Source organism: Sciurus carolinensis, chromosome 6 (assembly GCF_902686445.1).
Source record: "Sciurus carolinensis chromosome 6, mSciCar1.2, whole genome shotgun sequence".
NCBI lineage: Eukaryota > Metazoa > Chordata > Mammalia > Rodentia > Sciuridae > Sciurus > Sciurus carolinensis.
In genome coordinates, this window is record NC_062218.1 from 57,910,955 (window position 1) to 57,931,323 (window position 20,369).

General features: G+C 36.3%; 1 protein-coding gene across 1 annotated transcript in view; it reads right to left on the reverse strand.

The window, feature by feature from the left end:
• The window catches only part of Iqgap2 (IQ motif containing GTPase activating protein 2), a 280,459-nt gene that overhangs the window by 89,635 nt on the left and 170,455 nt on the right, over positions 1 to 20,369 (reverse strand). Inside the window, exons 10-12 of the mRNA XM_047555267.1 lie at positions 17,977 to 18,140; positions 14,056 to 14,216; positions 8,427 to 8,551 (exon numbers count right to left, since the gene is read on the reverse strand). Of these exons, the coding sequence (XP_047411223.1) occupies positions 8,427 to 8,551; positions 14,056 to 14,216; positions 17,977 to 18,140 (450 nt within the window). The remainder of the gene's footprint in view (positions 1 to 8,426; positions 8,552 to 14,055; positions 14,217 to 17,976; positions 18,141 to 20,369) is intronic.

Below are 20,369 nucleotides of genomic sequence, written 5' to 3' on the forward strand. Positions count from 1 at the left end.
GATATACACTCTATTCTTCAGATTATTTTAGCATTCTGTGAATAATTCCAAAACACATGTTTGAAGTCAAGCAACTCCCTACAGTGTTAAGAAATAGTACAGTGAATATCCACATGATATAGCCCAGGGCTATCCAATAGAACTTCTGTGGTGGTGGAAATATTCTTTCTCTGCTGTCCAATATGGTACCCATTAGCCACGTTAACTTTTGAGGATTTAACAGATGGTTTGTATAAATAAAGAACTGAACTTAAAATTTTTGCTTAACTTTAATTAATTTACATGTAAATAGTCACATGTGGTGTCTGGGAAAGGTAGGTAGGCTCCACAGAAATAAACACAGTCGTACATATTTTGGGATACTTCTAAGGTTCAAATATGGATAATTAATTCCACATATTTCATATATTATTGATATAATAACAGGTAATAAAATGATACCTGGAGTCCTAATTCATGGATACACCTTAAGTATATCCTCTATCTTAATTTCTACCATCTCTAACCCACCAAATGATCTTGGACTATAAAGTCCAGGAACAAAAAAGCACAGAAATCAAGCTAGGGAATCTGAAAACTTTATGAAATTTTAAGCAGAATGGATCTAATTTGGTGACTACTTCTCATTACTATCTTATTATTAAAAAATTAACTATGAGTCATAAAATAATACAATATGTGTATATATGTATACATACATACACACTTATTCATATACATGTTAAGAGGGGGTTTTACTTTCTAGTTTCATGCCCATGAACAAGAAATGGTAAAGAAGCTAAATATTAACAAGCAACAAGCTTAGAAAATAAACATTCTTAGGGCCAAACTAAAACTTTTCACTGTGTCAACTGTTTTTCATAAAATATGATCACAAGTCACTTTACAAAATGTGATGTGCCATGAAACAGAATGAGTACTTCAAAGTTTTAAAACGTATCTCTATCTTGACATTCAAATTAAGGTAAAAGAGTTAGCTAACTATTTTCTGAATAGATGACCCCATAAATACCACCTTGATAGGAATAAAAAGATTTATCTGTAAGGGAAAAGGGATAATCTAAAACTCAAAGAAATAATTCCAGATTATAACTTAGATATGTTTGAAGTAAATGCAAAATTATTTCTCTAACATGCAAATTAAATGATTTCTAAACATTGGAAGAACTCTGGAAAGTGCAAGTACAATGCACATATGAGGTGTTGTTATCTCACCCTATGGTATATGGAAAGTAGAGGATACTTCACATACTGGACACCCCTCTGGTTAGGTTATTGTATATTGTAAATAGCTTCAAATACCCCATCCAAAAACAGCCTTAACAGAATCAAGTCTGAGAAAGAGAATGTACACACAACCTAACTATCTATCACCTGGCAATGAGTGCATTCCAGCTGACTTGATTGAAATCACCTGAAAATTTTTGTTTGGTGTATTTCTAACAGAAGCAACTGAGGTCATAGTAAGTGACCTCATAGGAGCTGAGAGACCTACCCAGAAGCCCCCTGGGCCTCTCTGCATCATTTTCTCTGTTTATACAAGCAAAGGGGGAAGTCCCATATGAACACAGATTACTAATGCTATGACCCACTTCTTTAAATCAAAGTGTGATATTATATTTGAGATGGTGAATGAAGTAACATACAAAGAATGGAAGGTATGCCAAATTTAAAAAGCAAAATCTCAAATAAGAAAACTTGCCTTGTCTAGGCTATATGGTAAAAATAATATTCCTTTATGGCTTTATAGGGAAAAGTGAACTTTCCAGTAAGAAATCAACAGAGCATACGTGTCTGAGGAAATGCACTTAACAGCTTCTCCACTGAATTCATCTTTCACATTTAGCATTTTGCATTAGCTGATCCACATCACCAGTGACACAAAGAATTAGAACTTGGACCAGGTGGCAGCAGGAGTGGCTGGGGGTGGTAGGAAAAGAAGAATGCACCTTTGTAGTGCCCTTGAAAAAGTCTCAGCTCTTTCAGATGATTTAATTATACTGTGCAATTGTTGTCTGATCACAGTGCAAAATTTTAAAACTGTAGCTTTTAAAGCAATTATCTAAACATAACATCAAATTCAATGCTTCAGGAATTTTAAACAAAAATACCTCTTTTTGACAAAGGGGGAAAAAACATCAAACCAAAGTACTGAAGTTCCCAAATTATCGAAATAATACCTGAAATAACATAACTACACAAGATGATTGAAGAAAATGTAAGAATGGCCATGTGCTCTGTTCTATGCAGAATAACTTAGTAGTGAAGTTTCCTGGCTAGATAAAAGTCAAAGCAATCAATAAATTTCTGTTACAAATTCTATCCACCTAAAAAGGGTCACTGTCTTTTTAAGTTATACAAACATCACTTGTTTTTCTTTTCCTGGTAAAACAAAGGTTCTAGTTGACATTTGAAATTGGCATTTCCCCCATTATCATCAGTGTGAAGAAAAAGAAGAACAGAACTACAGTTGTGCAGCACTGAGCTTGGGTGAGCAGCACATGCTGGGTTTCTTAAAGACCCAGCTGGTGGGTATTCCTGAAAAGAATTGGAAGGAAAGTTAGGAAACAAGGATGAGACCTCATTCTTTGTTATGCCTACCAAAAGAAAGCAGTCCTAGCAAAACTAACCTTCAGATTTGATGATGAAATAAAATCTTTCCACGATAAACAAAAGTTAAAAGAATTTATAAATAGAAAGCCTGCACTACAGAACATTCTCAGAAAAATATTTTGTGAGGAGGAAGTGAAAAGCAACAATACAAGTCAGCAAAGGGAGGAACTACCCTAAAGGAAAAGCCAATCAAAGGAAAACCAAGTCAAGTTAAAAACCAAAAATAAGCCAAAATGACCAGGAACACAAATCATATCACAATAATAACCCTGAATGTTAATGGCCTGAATTCATCAATCATAAGACACAGACTGGTAGACTGGATTAAAAAGAAGGACCCAACAATACGCTGCCTTCAAGAGACTAATCTCAGAAAAAGACATCCACAGACTAAAAGTGAAAGGATGGGAAAAAACATACCATGCACATGGACCCAGTAAAAAAGCAGGGGTCTCCATCCTCATATCAGATAAAGTGGACTTCAAACCTAAGTTAGTCAGATGGGATAAAGAAGGACATTTCATACTGTTTAAGGGAAGCATAAAACAGCAAGATATACTAATTTTAAATATTTATGTCCCAAACAATGGAGCATCTATGTATATCAAACAAACCCTTCTCAATTTTAAGAATCAAATAGACCAAAACACATTAGTAGTGGGGGACCTTAACATACCACTCTTACCACTGGATAGATCCTCCAAACAAAAACTGAACAAAGAAACTATAGAACTAAAGAATACTATCAATGATATAGACTTAATGGATATTTACAGAGTATTTCATCCATCATCAAGTGAATATACTTTCTTCTCAGCAGTTCATGGATCCTTTTCCAAAATAGACCATATGCTATGCCACAAAGAAGCCATTACTAAATACAAAAAAATGGAGATCCTACCCTGTATCTTATCAGACCATAATGAAATGCAATTAGAAATGAACGATAAAACAAACAAAAACTACTCATACACCTGGAGACTAAATAATATGCTATTGAATGATGCAATGACAACAGAAGACATCAGGGAAGAAATAAAAAAATTCTTAGAGGTAAATGAGAACAATGACATGACATATCAAAATCTCTGGGACACTCTGAAAGAAGTACTAAGAGGAAAGTTCATTGCATTGAGCTCATACATTAAAAAAATAAAAAGTCAACAACTAAATGACCCTACATTACATTTCAAAGCCCTAGAAAAAGAAGAACAGATCAACACCAAAAATAGAAGACAGGAAATAATTAAAATCAGAGCCGAAACCAATGAAATTGAAACAAGAGAAACAATTGAAAAAATTGACAAAACAAAAAGTTGGTTCTTTGAAAAAGTTAACAAAATTGATAAACCCCTAGCCACACTAACGAAGAGGAGAGAGAAAACTCAAATTACCAGAATTCGTGATGAAAAGGGAAAGATCACGACGGACACCATCAAAACACATAACATAATTAGAAGCTACTTTGAAAATCTATACTCTAACAAAATAGAAAATATCAAAGACATTGACAAATTTTTAGAGACATACGATCCTCCCAAACTGAATCAGGAAGATGTACAATATCTAAACAGATCAATTTCAAGCAATGAAATAGAAGAAGCCATAAAAAGCCTATCAACCAAGAAAAGCCCAGAACCAGATGGATTCTCAGCCTAATTCTACAGGACCTTTAAAGAAGAACTGATACCAATACTCCTCAACGTATTCCAGGAAACAGAAAAGGAGGGAACCCTTCCAAATTCATTCTATGAGGTAGTATCACTCTGATACCAAAACCAGACAAAGACACATCCAGGAAAGAAAACTTTAGACCAATATCCCAGATGAACATAGATACAAAAATCCTTAGCAAAATACTGGCAAATTGCATACAAAAATATATTAAGAAGATAGTGTACCATGATCAAGTGGGTTTTATCCCAGGGATACAAGGTTGGTTCAACATCCAGAAATCAATAAATGTAATTCATCACATCAATAGGCTTAAAGTTAAGAATCATATGATTATTTCAATAGATGCGAGAAAGCATTTGATAAAATAGAGCACCCCTTCATGTTTAAAACACTAGAAAAAATAGGATTAGTAGGAACATACCTCAACATTGTAAAGGCTATCTATGCTAAGCCCATGGCCAACATCATTCTTAATGGAGAAAAACTGAAAGCATTCCCTCTAAAAACTGGAACAAGATAGGGATGATCTCTTTCACCACTTCTATTCAACATCGTCCTTGAAACAATTGCCAGAGCAATTAGACAGACCAAAGAAATTAAAGGGATACAAATAGGAAAAGAAGAACTAAACCTGTCACTAAAGCTGTCATGTATATTTTGGATCTTCTAAATATACATGATCCTATATTTAGAAGATCCAAAAAACTCCACTAGAAAACTTCTAGAACTAAGAAATAAATTCAGCAAAGTAACAGGATATAAAATCACTATGCGTAAATCTAATGCATTTGTATTCATAAGTGACGAATCCTCTGAAAGAGAAATTAGGAAAACCATTCCATTCACAGTAGTCTCAAAAAAAATAAAATACTTGGGAATTAATCTAAGAGAAGAGGTGAAAGACCACGACAATGAAAACTACAGAACATTAAAGAAAGAAATTGAAGAAAACCTTTGAAGACAGAAAGATCTCCCATGTTCTTGGATAAGCAGAATTAACATTGTCAAAATGGCCATTCTACCAATGGTGCTATACAGATTCAATGCAATGCCAATTAAAATCCCAATGTCATTCCTCATAGAAATAGAAAAAGAAATCATGAACTTAATCTGGAAGAACAAAAGACCTCAAACAGCCAAAACAATCCTAAGTAGAAAAAGTGAAACAGGAGGTATCACAATACCAGACATTAAACTATACTGCAGAGCAATAGTAACAAAAACAGCATGGTATTGGCACCAAAATAGACAGGCAGAACAATGGTACAGAATAGAAGACACAGAGAAAAAAACCACATAAATACAGTCACCTCATACTAGACAAAGGAGCCAAAAGCATACAATGGAGAAAAGAGAGTCTGTTCAACAAATGGTGCTGGCAAAACTGGAAATCCATATGCAGTAAAATGAAATTAAACCTCTATCTCTCACCCTGTACAAAACTCAACTTAAAATGGATCAAGGACATAGGAATTAGACCAGAGATCCTGCACCTAATAGAAGACAAAGTAGGCTTGAATTTTCATCATGTTGGCTTAGGATCAGACATCCTCAACAAGACTCCCAAAGCACAAGAAATCAAAGCAAGAAACAGTAAATGGGATGGACTCAAACTAAAAAGCTTTTTCTCAGCAAAGGATACAATCAAGAATGTGAAGAGAGAGCCTACAGAGTGGGAGAAAATCTTTTCCACACACACTTCAGGTAGAACACTTATCTCCAAAATTTATAAAGAATTTACAAAACTTTACACAAAAAACACAAAGAACCCACTCAATAAATGGGCCAAGGAACTGGACAGACACTTTACAGAAGAAGACATACAGGCAATTAATAAATATATAAAGTGTTCAATATCTCTAATAATTAGAGAAATGCAAATTAAAACAACTCAAAGATTTTATCTTACTCCAATCAGAATGGCTATTATCAAGAACACAAACAATAATAGATGTTGGCATGGATGTGGGGGAAAAGACACACTTTTACATTGCTGGTGGAGTTGCAAATTGGTGCAGCCACTCTGGAAAGCAGTGTGGAGAATCCTCAGAAAACTTGGAATGGACCCACCTTTTGACCCAGTTATCTCACTCCAAAGGACTTAAAATCAGCATACTACAGTGATGCAGTCACATCAATGTTTATAGCAGCTCAGTTTATAATAGCTAGATTGTGGAACCAACCTAGATGCCCTTCAACAGATGAATGGGTAAAGAAACTGTGGTATATATACACAATGGAATATTTTTCAGCCATAAAGAAGAATAATATTATGGTATTTGCAAATAAATGGATGGAATTGGAGAATATCATGCTAAAGGAAATAAACCTGTCCCAAAAAATCAAAGACCAAATGTTTTCCCTGATAAGTGGAGAATGATATATAATGGGGATGAGGTGGGTGGGAAGGGAGAGAAGAATGGGGAAACTTTAGATTATGTAGAAGGAAATGAGAGGGAGGGGGATATAAATAATGGTGGAATGAGACAGATATCATTACCCTATGTACATGTATGATTATGCGAATGTATGAATCTACATTGTGTACAACCATAGAAATGAAATGATGTACCCCATTTGTGTACAATGAATCAAAATGCAGTCTATAAAAATTAAAAGATAAATTAAAAAAAAAAAAAAAAAAAGAAAACAGTCCTACCTATTGGGTAGCATTCAATCAATGCTGCAGAAGACTCAGAGTGCAGAGGTTGGTGTCTAAGGGGAAGGCAAGAGGGCTAGAGGACTAAGCTCTGAAGCAGCATGCACACATAGGAGTTCTCCCTCAACCCTGCCCCCTTGATGTTGAATATCTGCTCAAATTGATGCTTTCCTCTTGATAACATCTGGCAAAAGCCACAAGCTCCCAAGCCAACACATAAGAAAAGCTAAGTGGGCTATAAGCAAGGCATCTGATTGCAGACTTTCAAATGCCTTGTGGACAGGAAATGCAGAGGCAACAGAAAGCTGTTTGGGACCAAAAGAGGAAACTCAGATGTGTTTACACAACTTGAAAAGGACAAAATTAAGAAAAATCTAAGGATCAGTGTCACAATTGCACATCCATGGAATACCACATCAAGGCAGCACACCTGGGTCCTGTTTTATAGTAGGACTCTTGAGAAAGAAGATATTTAAAAAGCAAACAACAAAACTGGCCTTGATTTTTGTCATGGTGCTCATAGGAAGTAGCAAACAAAAAGAAGAAAACTACGCAAATACAATTAACTAACAAAGTCTATCTCAAGAAAGATTTTAATATTTCAAAGTTAGATACAGCATTAGAATACCAGACCTAGGACCTTACCTAAATGCACTAGAGGAAAACATTGTAGATTTGCAAGAGAAGTTTCTGCCTGTTCCATCAGCAAGCTTAGAGAGTTAAGAAAAGTTGAAGCTGGAGCTAGAAAGGACATCAATGATTCTAGCAATTCTAATCCACAGTTGCTAACAAGTTAAAGTACCTAAAAGCCAAAAAAGATGGTGTTGGGTTTGTTTTTATGATGGAAAATAGAGTTCGAAGCTTAGATGTGGTCACACATGCTACAGAAAAGCAATGAATATACTGACTGACGAAGTTACACAGCTCCTCACTCTTCAGTGTTTTTAGAAGAAAGAGGCAAATGAAAAGGAAGTAAGTCAATACTCAAGAAAACATGTTTCAGGGTATATGTTCTTGGGGTTGGTCCATTTTCATGCTAGTAGCTCTTAATTTTAGAAACACAGCAAATCACCATGATTTCTGATCACAAAGTTAGATTATGTTTTAATTTCTTCCTTCCTAGGACAGGAAAGTATATCAAATTTTAGGAATGTCCAAATGAAAGGTCAAAATAAAGCTGAATGCTTTAAAAAGCTGTTATAGAGTAATCTTGTCTGCATAAGAAAATAATGCAGAGTCCTATTTATGTGTTTTTATCCTATCCTTTAATGTCTTTTGTATGTCTTTGAATATTTACAATATGTTGGTATAGCAGTACAGGCATAAAATTCATATAAAAATAAATGCATACATATTAAGGGAATGAGTTCTTATAAACTTCCATAAACAAAAACTTGTAACTCTAATCTAGGGAATAAAGTTGCCTAGGCACCCTATTCTCCCACTAAAGTAGAGTAGGAAAGTACCCCATACTTACGATCATTTTCTTCTTGAATCTCAATATTAATCATATCAATATAATTCTGTATTTCATTCCAGGTTAAGTTATCTTGCCCTTGGGATAAGGCTTCTAGTTTAATGGAGAGTAGTGCATTAGCATAACTGTGGAAGAGAAAAGAATGATACTAATCATTCATTCATTCTTTGCTCACATTACATTATACATCTTAAATTTGACATACGTGGCCAGGTTTAGATGTTATGAGGTCAAAGAGTAGAAAGGCAAACTAAACTGTCTTGTGCCACACTGTCAATATTTACCAAACTCACTTATACTATTGGTATTTCTCTTAAAAATTATAAAATATTTTTATATTTACAAAGAATTCTGTTTAATGAAAATTCTTTAAAAATCCAACTTTACACCTTACTCAAGCAAAACTACAAGTTCTCAGTTCTGTGAAATAATAATTGTAATATTTTTAAACTAAATCCCCTCCTCATTGCATGTCTTGATTCTGCTCAGTCTCTGATCTGTCATAAAATTCAAAGTTACCATGGTTCTCAACTTTTCCATCACCAAGAGTCCTTTTCTATTATTTTTCTTGCTCTTTACAAAAGCCAAGCTTTTCCACTCTGACTCTTATATAGGTGGGCTGCCTTGAGACCTAACATGCCTCAAATAAAATGAAAATCCATTTTCAGAAATCTTGCTGAGGAACAGATATTCACAGTATATTTTCTTGAAGAAAGGGTACATGAGTTGAGCCAAAATATCCTTAAATTCCTTGTCACCTGTCCATTATTCCAATGGCTCCATAGCAGCAACTCAAAACTCTGTTCCTTCATTACCAGGGCACTCAGACTACCCTTGACCCTCCTCACTGTACACAGCTTCTGGAAAATAGGCTTGGGTTGATTATTTTTTTCTTGTCTAGGAAAATTTTAGGACAAAACTTATTCATATTGATATATTACTAAGGAACTCATTTCTCAATAGTAAATTTTACCATTTAAACATCATAGAACCAATGTTATACCACTTCCTAATATGCACTAGCTAGCCCAAAGCAAATAAACTCCAGAGTTAGTTTTTGTATCTTTACACCAGGAAATGAAAACCCATCCTCTATGTACACAGAGATTCATTTGCGGTTGACTAATGACTAGTCTGAGGTATTTGCTAACTAATAGCAGAGGTTGAAAGAAGTAACACATTGAGTCTAAAACTGTTTTCCAGGTTGTGACAAATTTTCTCAAAGTTCTGTATGCTTCAACGTGACACTAAAGAATTTTCCCCAAAATAGCTCAAGAAAAAAATCTTCAAAATAGGAAGTGATGGGGCTGTAGCTCATTGGTAGAGCACTTGCCTAGCATGTGTGAGGCACTAGATTCGATTCTCAGCACCGCATACAAATAAATAAATAAAAGGTTCATCGACAGCTAATAAAAATGTTTTAAAAAAAATAGAAAGTGATAGGGTCAATTCATTTTCCATATGAATGAAGTTACCAAATGCAGGCCAGAAATTAGCTAAATGTTGTGTGTGAGATTTTTACCTTATCAAGAATTAAAAACCTAAGAAAATACTCTACTACACTAATATATAATAAATAACACGGACTCCAGTAACAATAGGGATAAATGGTAGCTTGCACTGGCTAGCATCCCTTGAAGATAGGGACCATCTATAAGAAAGTGCAAAATCCAATGGGTGACTCATACATTAATGTCTTGAGTCATGATCTAATGGGAATAAAATGAGAAAGCTTAGTATGAACACAGAAAAAAACCCACAAACACTTATCAACTCTTTAGAAATGAATACCAACAAGTCAAGGGAAAAGATTGTAGGGGAAACCCAACAGAGCTCCACAGTCTTTTCCGAATGTCAACTTTGGGAACCGTTCCACAGTCTGCTGAAACAGTTCTATGTCCTTCATCTCCGAGCCCTCTTCCCATTTTGCCACAGATGAACTAGTAAGATTGCAGATCTCAAAGACCTGGGAAGCTCTGAGAAGACTAACAATCCAGTGTAGTTCTGCAGATATTTATTAAGCACTTACTAAAAGAAAAATGTGTGACAGGTTAACCACAGGGAGATTAGGAGGAATGAGATGTAGCCTTCGCCTCCAGGAACATTCAGACTAATGGGCAAGGGGACAGAAATTCCTAACAGGTATAAAGACAGAGCACAGTAAAGGTCACAAAAGTACAGATAGTCTCAAAGAATAGATACAATGGGATGCAAAGGAAGGAGAAGAGGAAGCACCTGCCCTAGGACAGGCCCTGAACCAGGCATTTAATCCTCAGAATAGTTATGTAGATACAGAGTAGGGTTTTTTGGTTGTTGTTGTTGTTATTGTGTTGCTGTTGTTTTCTTCTGTGCATTTTTGTGCTTTATAAATGAAAAACAAAGGACTCAGCTAGGGAGGGTGGGACTCAGATATTTTGGCTCCAAGGCTTATATTCCTTTAACCACATCATGCTAATTCCCAGAAGAAAGAACTTAGCTGGGATGAGAAGCATGGAAACAATTCACAGAAGCATTATCTACAGTAGGCAAGGTTCCAAAACTATGCTGAGCAGTGCTGGATAAAGACTAAATTTTTGTTGGTGAACGGAGCATTCATAGATACAGACAGGGCAGAAAATCCATGGGGTAGTTGGATCTGGCTTGGCAAAAATGCAAAATAGGAATAGAGATATAGCTGGAGCTAATGTCAGAACAAAATGTTTGGAGTGTGGAGTTAGTTCCTAATTCAGATGAGAACAGAGAACAATTAAACAGAAGAACAGTTAACCTGGAACATTATATTCCCAGAGTCAAGGCTAATCCATATGTCACTTTTGTGAGAATTAGACAAAAGAATCTTTCTGGGAAAATACAACTATAGGAGTGGAAGACATGATGAACAGGTAGAGACTATGCGGGACTTCATCAAGGTGGGCCTGCCCAGCACCTCTGTGCTATGAACCGGGACAACCGTAAGGAGTAGTCCAATAGAGCAGTGCTTTTCAAACTTGATAACGTGCAAGCCCTGGTTTCCAAGAACACAGGCTGATATTAAAAGTGAAATACTGAAGCTATGGAAGATTACTTGGAGCTAGTGTGACTGCTAAGACAATAACAAAAGTGGACCCTGAAATCTCATGCTAGTACTAGGTCACCCATGTCGTTCTCTAGGTTATCCAGAATGTACTTAAATAAAAATTTAAAAAATCATCAAAATATACACATTTCAAACATTTCTCCTACAAACTACTCTGTATTGAACTCTGTATTTGTAGGTCTTAGTTGAAATCAACAGGTATTGCTAGGGTTTGGATGAGTATCCCCCCAAAGGTTCATGTGTTAAAGACCTGGTCCCCAGTGTGGCTCTTGGGAGGTGGTTGAACCTCTTCGAGGAGGGGCTTAGGGGGAGGTCCTTAGGTCTTTGGGGGTATACCACTGAATGGAACTGTAGGACCCCTGTTTCTTTTTTTCTTTCTTTGCTTTTTTGGCTCATGAGGTGAGCTGTTTTGTTCTGCCATGTGCTTCCACCAAAGCTATGGGGCCTCTTGAATGTACACAAGAAACTCCAGAACTGTGAGTTAAGATATACCTTTTTCTTTTTAAGTTAATCACCTTAGGTATTTTGTTGTAGTAGCACAAAGCTGACTGATACAGGTACAAATGTGGTTCTCAAATACAGTGGGTAACACTTCCTTATTGGGTATTTGTAAATGGAGAAGGAATTTTTGCTTCTAAGAATGAGTGACTAGGTGGGTGGGAACTACTGTAATTTAAAGGGGAATGGCTGGGCTGCTAAATATTTGGAATAGTCTTGACAATTACTTCCCAAGAAGCCTCAATAGACTGTAGTTTCACGAGAGAGACCAGCTTTGCATTCTATTCTAGCATCAAGAGTGACTGAGGCGTTGTTAAGTAAGAATGAATGATGAAGCCTGGGGTTGTAGCTCAGTGACAGAGCACTCATCTAGCACATCTGAGGCACTGGGTTCCATCCGCAGCACCACATAAAAAGAAATAAATAAAATAAAGGTATTGTGTCCATCTACAAATATATATATATATGAGGGAGAATGAATGATGCATGGATAAAAAGAGAAAACAGATGGGAACTATGGAGGTTATTATGAAACAAAGTGAGAACATAAGGGTTAAATAAGGGTGGTTGCTGGGAGCAGCAATGTTTCGAAGAGGTACCCTCCTACAGTTTGACAATAGAGACCAGAAGTGAGCAGGCTCCTCACTGCACAATGCTGCTGGCAGAAGGCAGAGGAAAACTGAAATAGAGTTTGAGGTTTCTAAGCTCAGAGAAGAGGATGATGCCATTAGTGGGAACAGTGGAGGCAGAAATAAATTACCTTGGAAACAAATTCTGGGGAGTTATATGAACCAGATGGTTCATGTAAAGTAGAATATGAACATTAGTTTCTCTAGGAAAACTATAAACAAGGAAAATTCATGGTCCTTTCAGTACTCTTTGGTCATTTTGTATTTCAATAAGTGGTCAAACACCACTTATTTAAAATCGAAGAAGTCTCTGATTTTTTTCTGTGTGACTGTACATTACCCAAGATAATCAACCAAACTACTGATTAAAGTAGTCCTGGAATCAGTATCTGAAAAAGCTTTTGTCAAGATCTATGCAGACATCTCCCTCTGGTGGACACAAGAATTCAGGGTTCCCTCATTTTTAACTCAAGTTTTCGTCTTACTGAATTTCTAATTTGAGGGCTCAGTGGTAGAGTGCGTGTTAGTGTGTGTGAGGCCCTAGGCTCAAATCTCTGCACCAAAAAGAAAACAAATAAACAAGCAAAAAAAAATCTTTAATTCTGGCTCCTTAATATTCTCTTTAGATCTATTATTGTGTTTATTAAAATTCAGTTGTACCATCTAGAAGCATATTTCAGGAATATGAAATGAAAGACACTAAATTGAGGATGTTACCCATGACCCACTGTGGGCTCAGGATTCCCTTGGCTTAACAATAGGAAGAGTGGGGTTTGGTCCTAACTGCCCAACTTTGGGTCCATAACTGCAAGTTTGGTTTCCTCATCAGTGAATTGAAAAAAAAAAAAGGTAGAGCAGATGATTATTAAGTGGCTTCCAATTCTTCTACAGTCTATTATCTCCACAAGAAGCCCAAGGGAAGGTATGTTTTCAATGGTTTCTCTCTTTTTAGCTATTGCATAACCTGTCAATGAGAAGGCACTCATTGATTGCCTCAAGATGATCATTTTAAAATTCTTTTTTGTTCCCCCAAAGAACACTGTGAAAAGGCCGCTAGAGTTGGGCACAGTGATGCATGCTTCTCATCCCAGCAACTCCCGAGGCGGACACAGAAGGATCGCAGGTTCTAGGCCAGTCTCAACAACTTGGTGAGACTATGTCTCAAAAAAAAAAAAAAAAAAAAAGAACTGCGTATGTAGCTCAGCGGTAAAGTACCCCTGGGTTCAACCCCTAGTACCAAAAGTTAAAAAAAAAAAAAAGGGAAGAAGGCGGCGTCTAGTAAGAACTCTTCTAACAGAGTAGACTAGCTCTCAAGAGACATGAGCATGGTATATGGATTTTTCCACTAAGGAACAAATTCTTAATTTATGCTATCTGCCAAACACAAATTTCTGCGCTGAAAGAGGATTTGGAAAGTGTTCCTTACCGTTCCACATGTGCCTCATCCAGGTTGTTGAAGCCTGCTGTGGGGCTTCTGAGTTGATTCTGCACAGACACAAGATCATTGCTCTCCAAGGCCTGGTTTAGTAAAGCAACAGCAGACAACATTTCCACGGCAAACAAGAGGTCCTCATGGGTCAAATATTTCTGTTGGCAAACACACAGCACTGTAAGGTCCTCAAGTCATACACTGCACATCTGTGACAGGGGTGTAGCACGCACATTGCAAATAACAATGAAAAGGCAAAGATTTTAACAGCCCACCAGAGAGGTCATTGCTCACCTACTTTTCTCATTGGCTTTAAAGAACAGATAAATGGCTCCTAGGTTTTCCTTAGATGATCATTTTGGGGGCTGCATTAATTATAACCAACAGTTACAATTCCAGAAATATCTGCATTCTCCAGTTAATATCTATTCCCAGTTGCACTGGCTGTGTACATGCTCAGTGTAACCTTATAACTAAGCTAAGGTTTAGACAAACCTTGGCTGAGAGTCCCCTGTAAGATTTTAACATAATTAATGATTAATGATTATTAGTTTGAATTAAGGGTGAAGGAAAACAGGGGAGAATTTCACCTAAACATTATAACTCCAGAAAAATATATTAAGATCTTTAATTAAGTCAACAAAATTAATTCTAATTCCAAAAAAGCAAGTCTAAGTAACATTTTTATAAATTGGGTAGAACAATTAAAACACACTACAGTCTTGCTGTTTGAAGAAATTTGAGGTAAATCTTTTATGAAACTAGTGAGGATCAACAGATTTATACAACTTATAAATCTACATTTGGTTTATTTAAAAGCACATATCTTAGATTGAGAATATCCTTCCCCTTTAATATTTTCTTCCATTTGTCCATCTTATACCACCTTGTTGCAACTTCAAAAGGGGTAGAACACAAGGAAGAGCTTGAAAATCAATTATTAGAAAAAAGCTGATACATATCTTTATATTTAGGATATTATATATTATGTCATTCCTAAAACAAAGGGGGACCGTAAAACATATGCCCCCTTTCTGTTCTTCCAAATCTTACATATTAAAGGAATAAAGAGAGCAAGTCTGGGCTGGAAAGTCCATGTACATATAATCTCAAAGTACAATGGCTTTCTCTATGCACACTGGGAGCTAGAGCAAGTTAGTGTTATCTGTAGAAAACGACCTCCTTGCATGTACACTAAGACATGCAAGAAAAATCCTTCCAGACAAAGCAAATGAAGCAGGCTAATGCTGATCATATCACTGCTTGGGTAGCCTAATATGTAAAACCCTTTTCTGATTAGGGACAGGCACAGATCTGAGGGCACTGTGGAAAGGATACATGTCACTTATTCAGTCAGCCACCACTGAACAAAACACTGTGAGGGAGAGGAGGCACTACCTGGCAAAGCAACACGAGAGATGGAGGTGCCATCTGTCAGCCTGTCACCACTGAACTGTCCTTGGAAATGTCACTGATCTCCTGAAAGCTTTCCCCAACAAATCATGTCTCCTATGCTGTCTTCAGGTACTTTTTTTGACCTGTCTGCAACTTACCCCACTCTCCTGGCATAACTAGACTGTGGACAAGACATGTATATAATGAAATATTTATATTCAAATGCATTATTATAGTTTTCTGGATCTTCACAGAAATCTTGAAGCAAAGTGGTTTCAGAGTAACACAGCACAATTTTACCTTCTATCTTTAGAAGTAGTTATCATAGGAAGTACGTAAGTAAATTTTATCTAAATACCTTACATGAACTACAGGCTTACTCTATAAGGGAGGCACAAGATTGCAAGTAAAGAGCAGAATGGAACCACTGCCAATTTACCTCCTCTATTTCTTCCAGTGTACAGTTCATGAATATCTAAAGTAGGCTATAGCAAGGATGAGGAAAAACCAAAAAGAAATGTGACTGGATGACCACAGATTGACCATGATCACCTGGCAAAAAATGACTGAGCTATAATAAAACTAGCTTTGGCCTTCAAAGTTAGAGAAGTGCAGGAAAAAACTAAGTGCAATTTAAAAAAAAAAAAAAAAAAAAACTATTTTTACTTTTATTATAAAATATCATATTTCTATTTAGAAAACATAGTATTGATAATCAAGAATAAGAAAACAGGTCCAATCACCCAAAACCTTTAGACTACACTTTCATTTTTAATTCATGCATACATTTATACAGGTTTTGTTCTTCTTACATTATTTTCTGATTTTAAAAAATAAAATAATGCAATATATTTTACTTTCAAGCAGTTTTCCACCCCCCAGTTAGTGTAGATATTTTTCCTGAGCATTATTCTTTACACTATCATTTTTACTGGTTGCACAGTATTTCTAGAACCAGGAGTACCACAAATTAAGCAATTTGTTATCCAACATGTAGTTAGTTTCCTGTTTCTCAGAATTATCAACAATGCTGTGAAACATCCTCATGGTTAAAACATTTTGATTCATATCCCTTAGGCTCATTTTCTAGAATGTAATGGTGAGGACCACAGGCCTTTGATGTACATCATCCTCCAGAAACATTGTACTCTCATGTTCCTACTAGTTATTTAGGAAATGCCCACTGCCCCACATTTATCTACATTGGGCTAAATATTTCTAATAAAGGCCAGGTGTGATGGCACAGGCCTCTAATCCCAGCAACTCAGGAGGCTCACAAGTTCAAAGCCAGTCTTAGCAACTTAGTGAGGCCCTGAGCAACTCAGCAAGACCCTGTCTCTAGATAAAAAATAAGAAGTGCTAGGATGTGGCTCAGTGGTTAAGTGCCCTTGGGTTCAATTCCTGGTATCAAAAAAAAAAAAAAAAAAAAAAAAAAAAAAAAAAAAAGCCCTTTAATGTATAATAATATAAAATCTAATCTTAAAAAATAAATGTGCATTTATTTACTTCTGGTTGAGTTTGAACTTTTTGTGTTTGCCATCTATATATTCCTTGTCTTGTGAATTGCCTGTTTGGTTTTTTTTTCTTTATTCTTTTTTTCTTTTTTGGTAGATGAGTGCTAATTCTGATTTTTAATCTAATCACTAAACCTGTGTTTTCTTAGAATTTTAAGTTATCTTTACCTTTTATGGGGGGGTGCTGGAGATTGATTTCAGGGCCTCATATATAATATTTAACCTACTATTGTGGAACTTTATTTTGACAGATGATATGTGTAGTGAACTAACACTTTCTGAACAACGATTAAACACTTGTAAGAATTCCTATTTATTAAATAATCTTTTCCCCACTTCTCTGCAATATGGCTCTCTCCTGTGTAAAAACTGTGGCTCTACTTCTAGAACTTTTAAGCATTTTGCTCCTCTGCTTGCCTCACAGAAATACTAATAAACATGCCCTTTGAAAAAAAAATTTTTAGTGGTCAATGGATTTTATTGTTTTTATTTATTATATGTGGGCTGAGAATTGAACACAGTGCCTCACATGCCAAGTAAGCACGCTACCACTGAGCCACAAACTCCAGCCCATAAACAAGCTCTTACATGAGTACTACGGTTTAACCCTATTAGCATATTAAGAAGCATAAATTTACAAAAATCAAAACCATGATGTTAATGTTCTTAGTTGTACATTTCTAGGAATATTGTTTTAGAGCTTATTTTTCTATAACAAAAATATCACATACTTTAAAAACATTTCAGTATAATTTAAAAATTCTCTAAATTTCTTCCAAAAATAACAGAATTGAAACAGCCTGTTTCAACTCACTCCCTTAGTTTACTAACTAGGCTCTTGAAATCTTCTCATACTCTAAAGAAAGAGTTACAGAGAAGGGAAGGATAGGGATCTGCACAGGTGGGTCATGAGGCTGGAAATTAGTACAAGTGAGAGACTCTACCCTTCCCACCCTCTTCCCCCTTTCCCCAATTGCTTTCTTTATGTGCACAGTCTCTTCTGACTTACCATGATGTTCTGTTTCTGGAGGTTGAGGAGTTCATTCTGATACATAGCAGCAGCAAAGGGATAGACCACAGGCAGCTGGGCCTCTGGTTTCTGCAGTGCAAGCAGTGTATTTGCAGGGTCACCTTCCCGAATGACAGCATTGATGTGGTCCACGGCAGCAAGTCCTGAGGATGGGTTCACACTGCTCCATCAGAACAACTGCTTTCCCCCCTTGCCGCCTAACCCAGACAGCCCTTCTTCCCAAGGATTCTAACCTAAGTAGTCAGTTTCTAAGAACTCTGAAGAGCTGCAGATAGAGGATAGGCAAAACCCTGGAAAGCCAGCATAGTGATTCAAGTCAGCCCAGTCCTTGGAGTCAGTACCTAGAAAAACCTTGGCACTGATGGAGCTGGGGTTACAGGATCATTCCTGCCTAGTATGACATCCCTGAAAAAGCCTTGCTTTGGGGACTAGCTCTAGTCCCTCCTCTTCCAGGACACCTTCAAACTGTTTCAGTCCCTGAGGATTTCTCCCTTTGTGAATCCCCACAGCTATTTAAAACGAGGCTATTCCATCAGGCTTGTTCTCCACTGCTCCTTGGATTAGTACTGCTTCTCCCAGAAGACTTAAAGCTACAAGAACACCAGAAACAAGTCTTGTCCTGCTTCTGTATCCTTCAAGTGAACTGGCATGGGGGAAAACCCCCCACAGGCACTTGGATACAACCATAAACTATGTAATCTTTCCAGTTGTAGGGTTCAGGTTACAAAGAATTTTAGTGACCAAACTAAGGATGCTTGGAACAGCAGATTGAGCCTAGTTTACTAGGCACAAAAAATAAATTGTTGAACTAATGGAAGAACAAGTGATTAGCTCTTTCACCAGAGCCTGCAGAGTGTACCCTCTAAACAAGGCATCTGGGTAGCAGGAAAAACAAAGACCCATAGGTTTGTAGAGATTTTCAAGGCAAGTCTGTCTAATATATGACTGGACCACAGCTATGATTATTCTAACCCTTTATGACAAGATGACAATCTTCTCTAAATATATTCACAAAAAATGTCCCTTAGACTTTCTGCTAAAAGACACCATTCGACAGCAGGAAACATGACTAATGGAACTTTTTGAGTCAATTCCAACTGGAAACACAAAGTTAATATGAAAAATCTTTGGATCCCACTATTTTTCTATACATAGAGTTAATGGGATAAATGAAAGAATTCCAGAAAGGAGGGTTGGTGATTGTTTGTGGTGTCTGTTGTTCTGTTAAAGTCAGCCAAGGCCTTTCAGCTGCATCTGGAAATACTCTGAGTAGGATCTTGCTTCACCTCTGAGAACTTTATTATGTGAGTTTGTGTAACTGGATGTTAAATATTACCAGAAACCCATACCCTTAAAACACTTTTAATAAACTATTTCTTCTAAAGAAGTTTTGTCTTTACTCATTTAAACTGCCTTTAACAAAATTTCCAGCCCTGATCTTAACATAATATATTGTGCAATGAAATGGAACACATGAGCCAAATCCAAAAGCCAAATGACCACAGTTAAACAAAACTGAAGTCTCTGAAGACAGATCCATTGGCATTACCACCAAAGCTGTCACCTAGGTCATTACAATGACTGCTACAAATGTAATGCCTCAGCATTTTAATACAATAACCCACACAGCTGGGGAAGAGCTTGTTAAAGTACCTATATTTTATTTACAGATTTTAAAGTGCCCCATTGTCTTGTTGTCACATCACCAACTAAAATAGCTTCAGATTGTTTTTACAAGACTACTTTCAGTCCTACTGCGCTATAAATTTACAGGTGAGGAGAGATCAAAAACTTCAGAATAATCATGTACTGAACATTTAAAGCCACCAAACTTTGCAATGTCCTTTATCAATTTTAGCCAATTATTTCATTATATCCAAATCATACAATGGCTTTTACTTAAAAATAGGGAAAAAAAAGTAGAGCTAATTTGGCATTAAATTTGCAGTCAGGAAATTATGTCATTGTATATGTCATTGTAAATATTTATTTATAAGACATTTTATTTAACATGAAAAAGACTGTTCTAGTGATTATATAAACATTTCAAAAATAAGGAAACTTCTTCATTAAGCTTATGGACTTCAGATATTGTCTCACTGGCAGTATTAATTTTTTCTTATAATTCATATCTGTCAAACATAATGAATTACTTAGCTTTCAAAAAGAGCAGAAAGAGAAACCTGAAATTGGATGCCATACATTATCACTAACATGATCTAGACTTAATAGGGATAGAAGAACAGGAAAATATACCCCCAAATAGTAGGATATTGACTTAAAAAAAGTTGCCTGAGAACTCTCAGCTGTGTTGTGATTAAATTCTCAAAAATTTACTCAGTTGCTAACTGCCAGACATTGAAATGAACTTG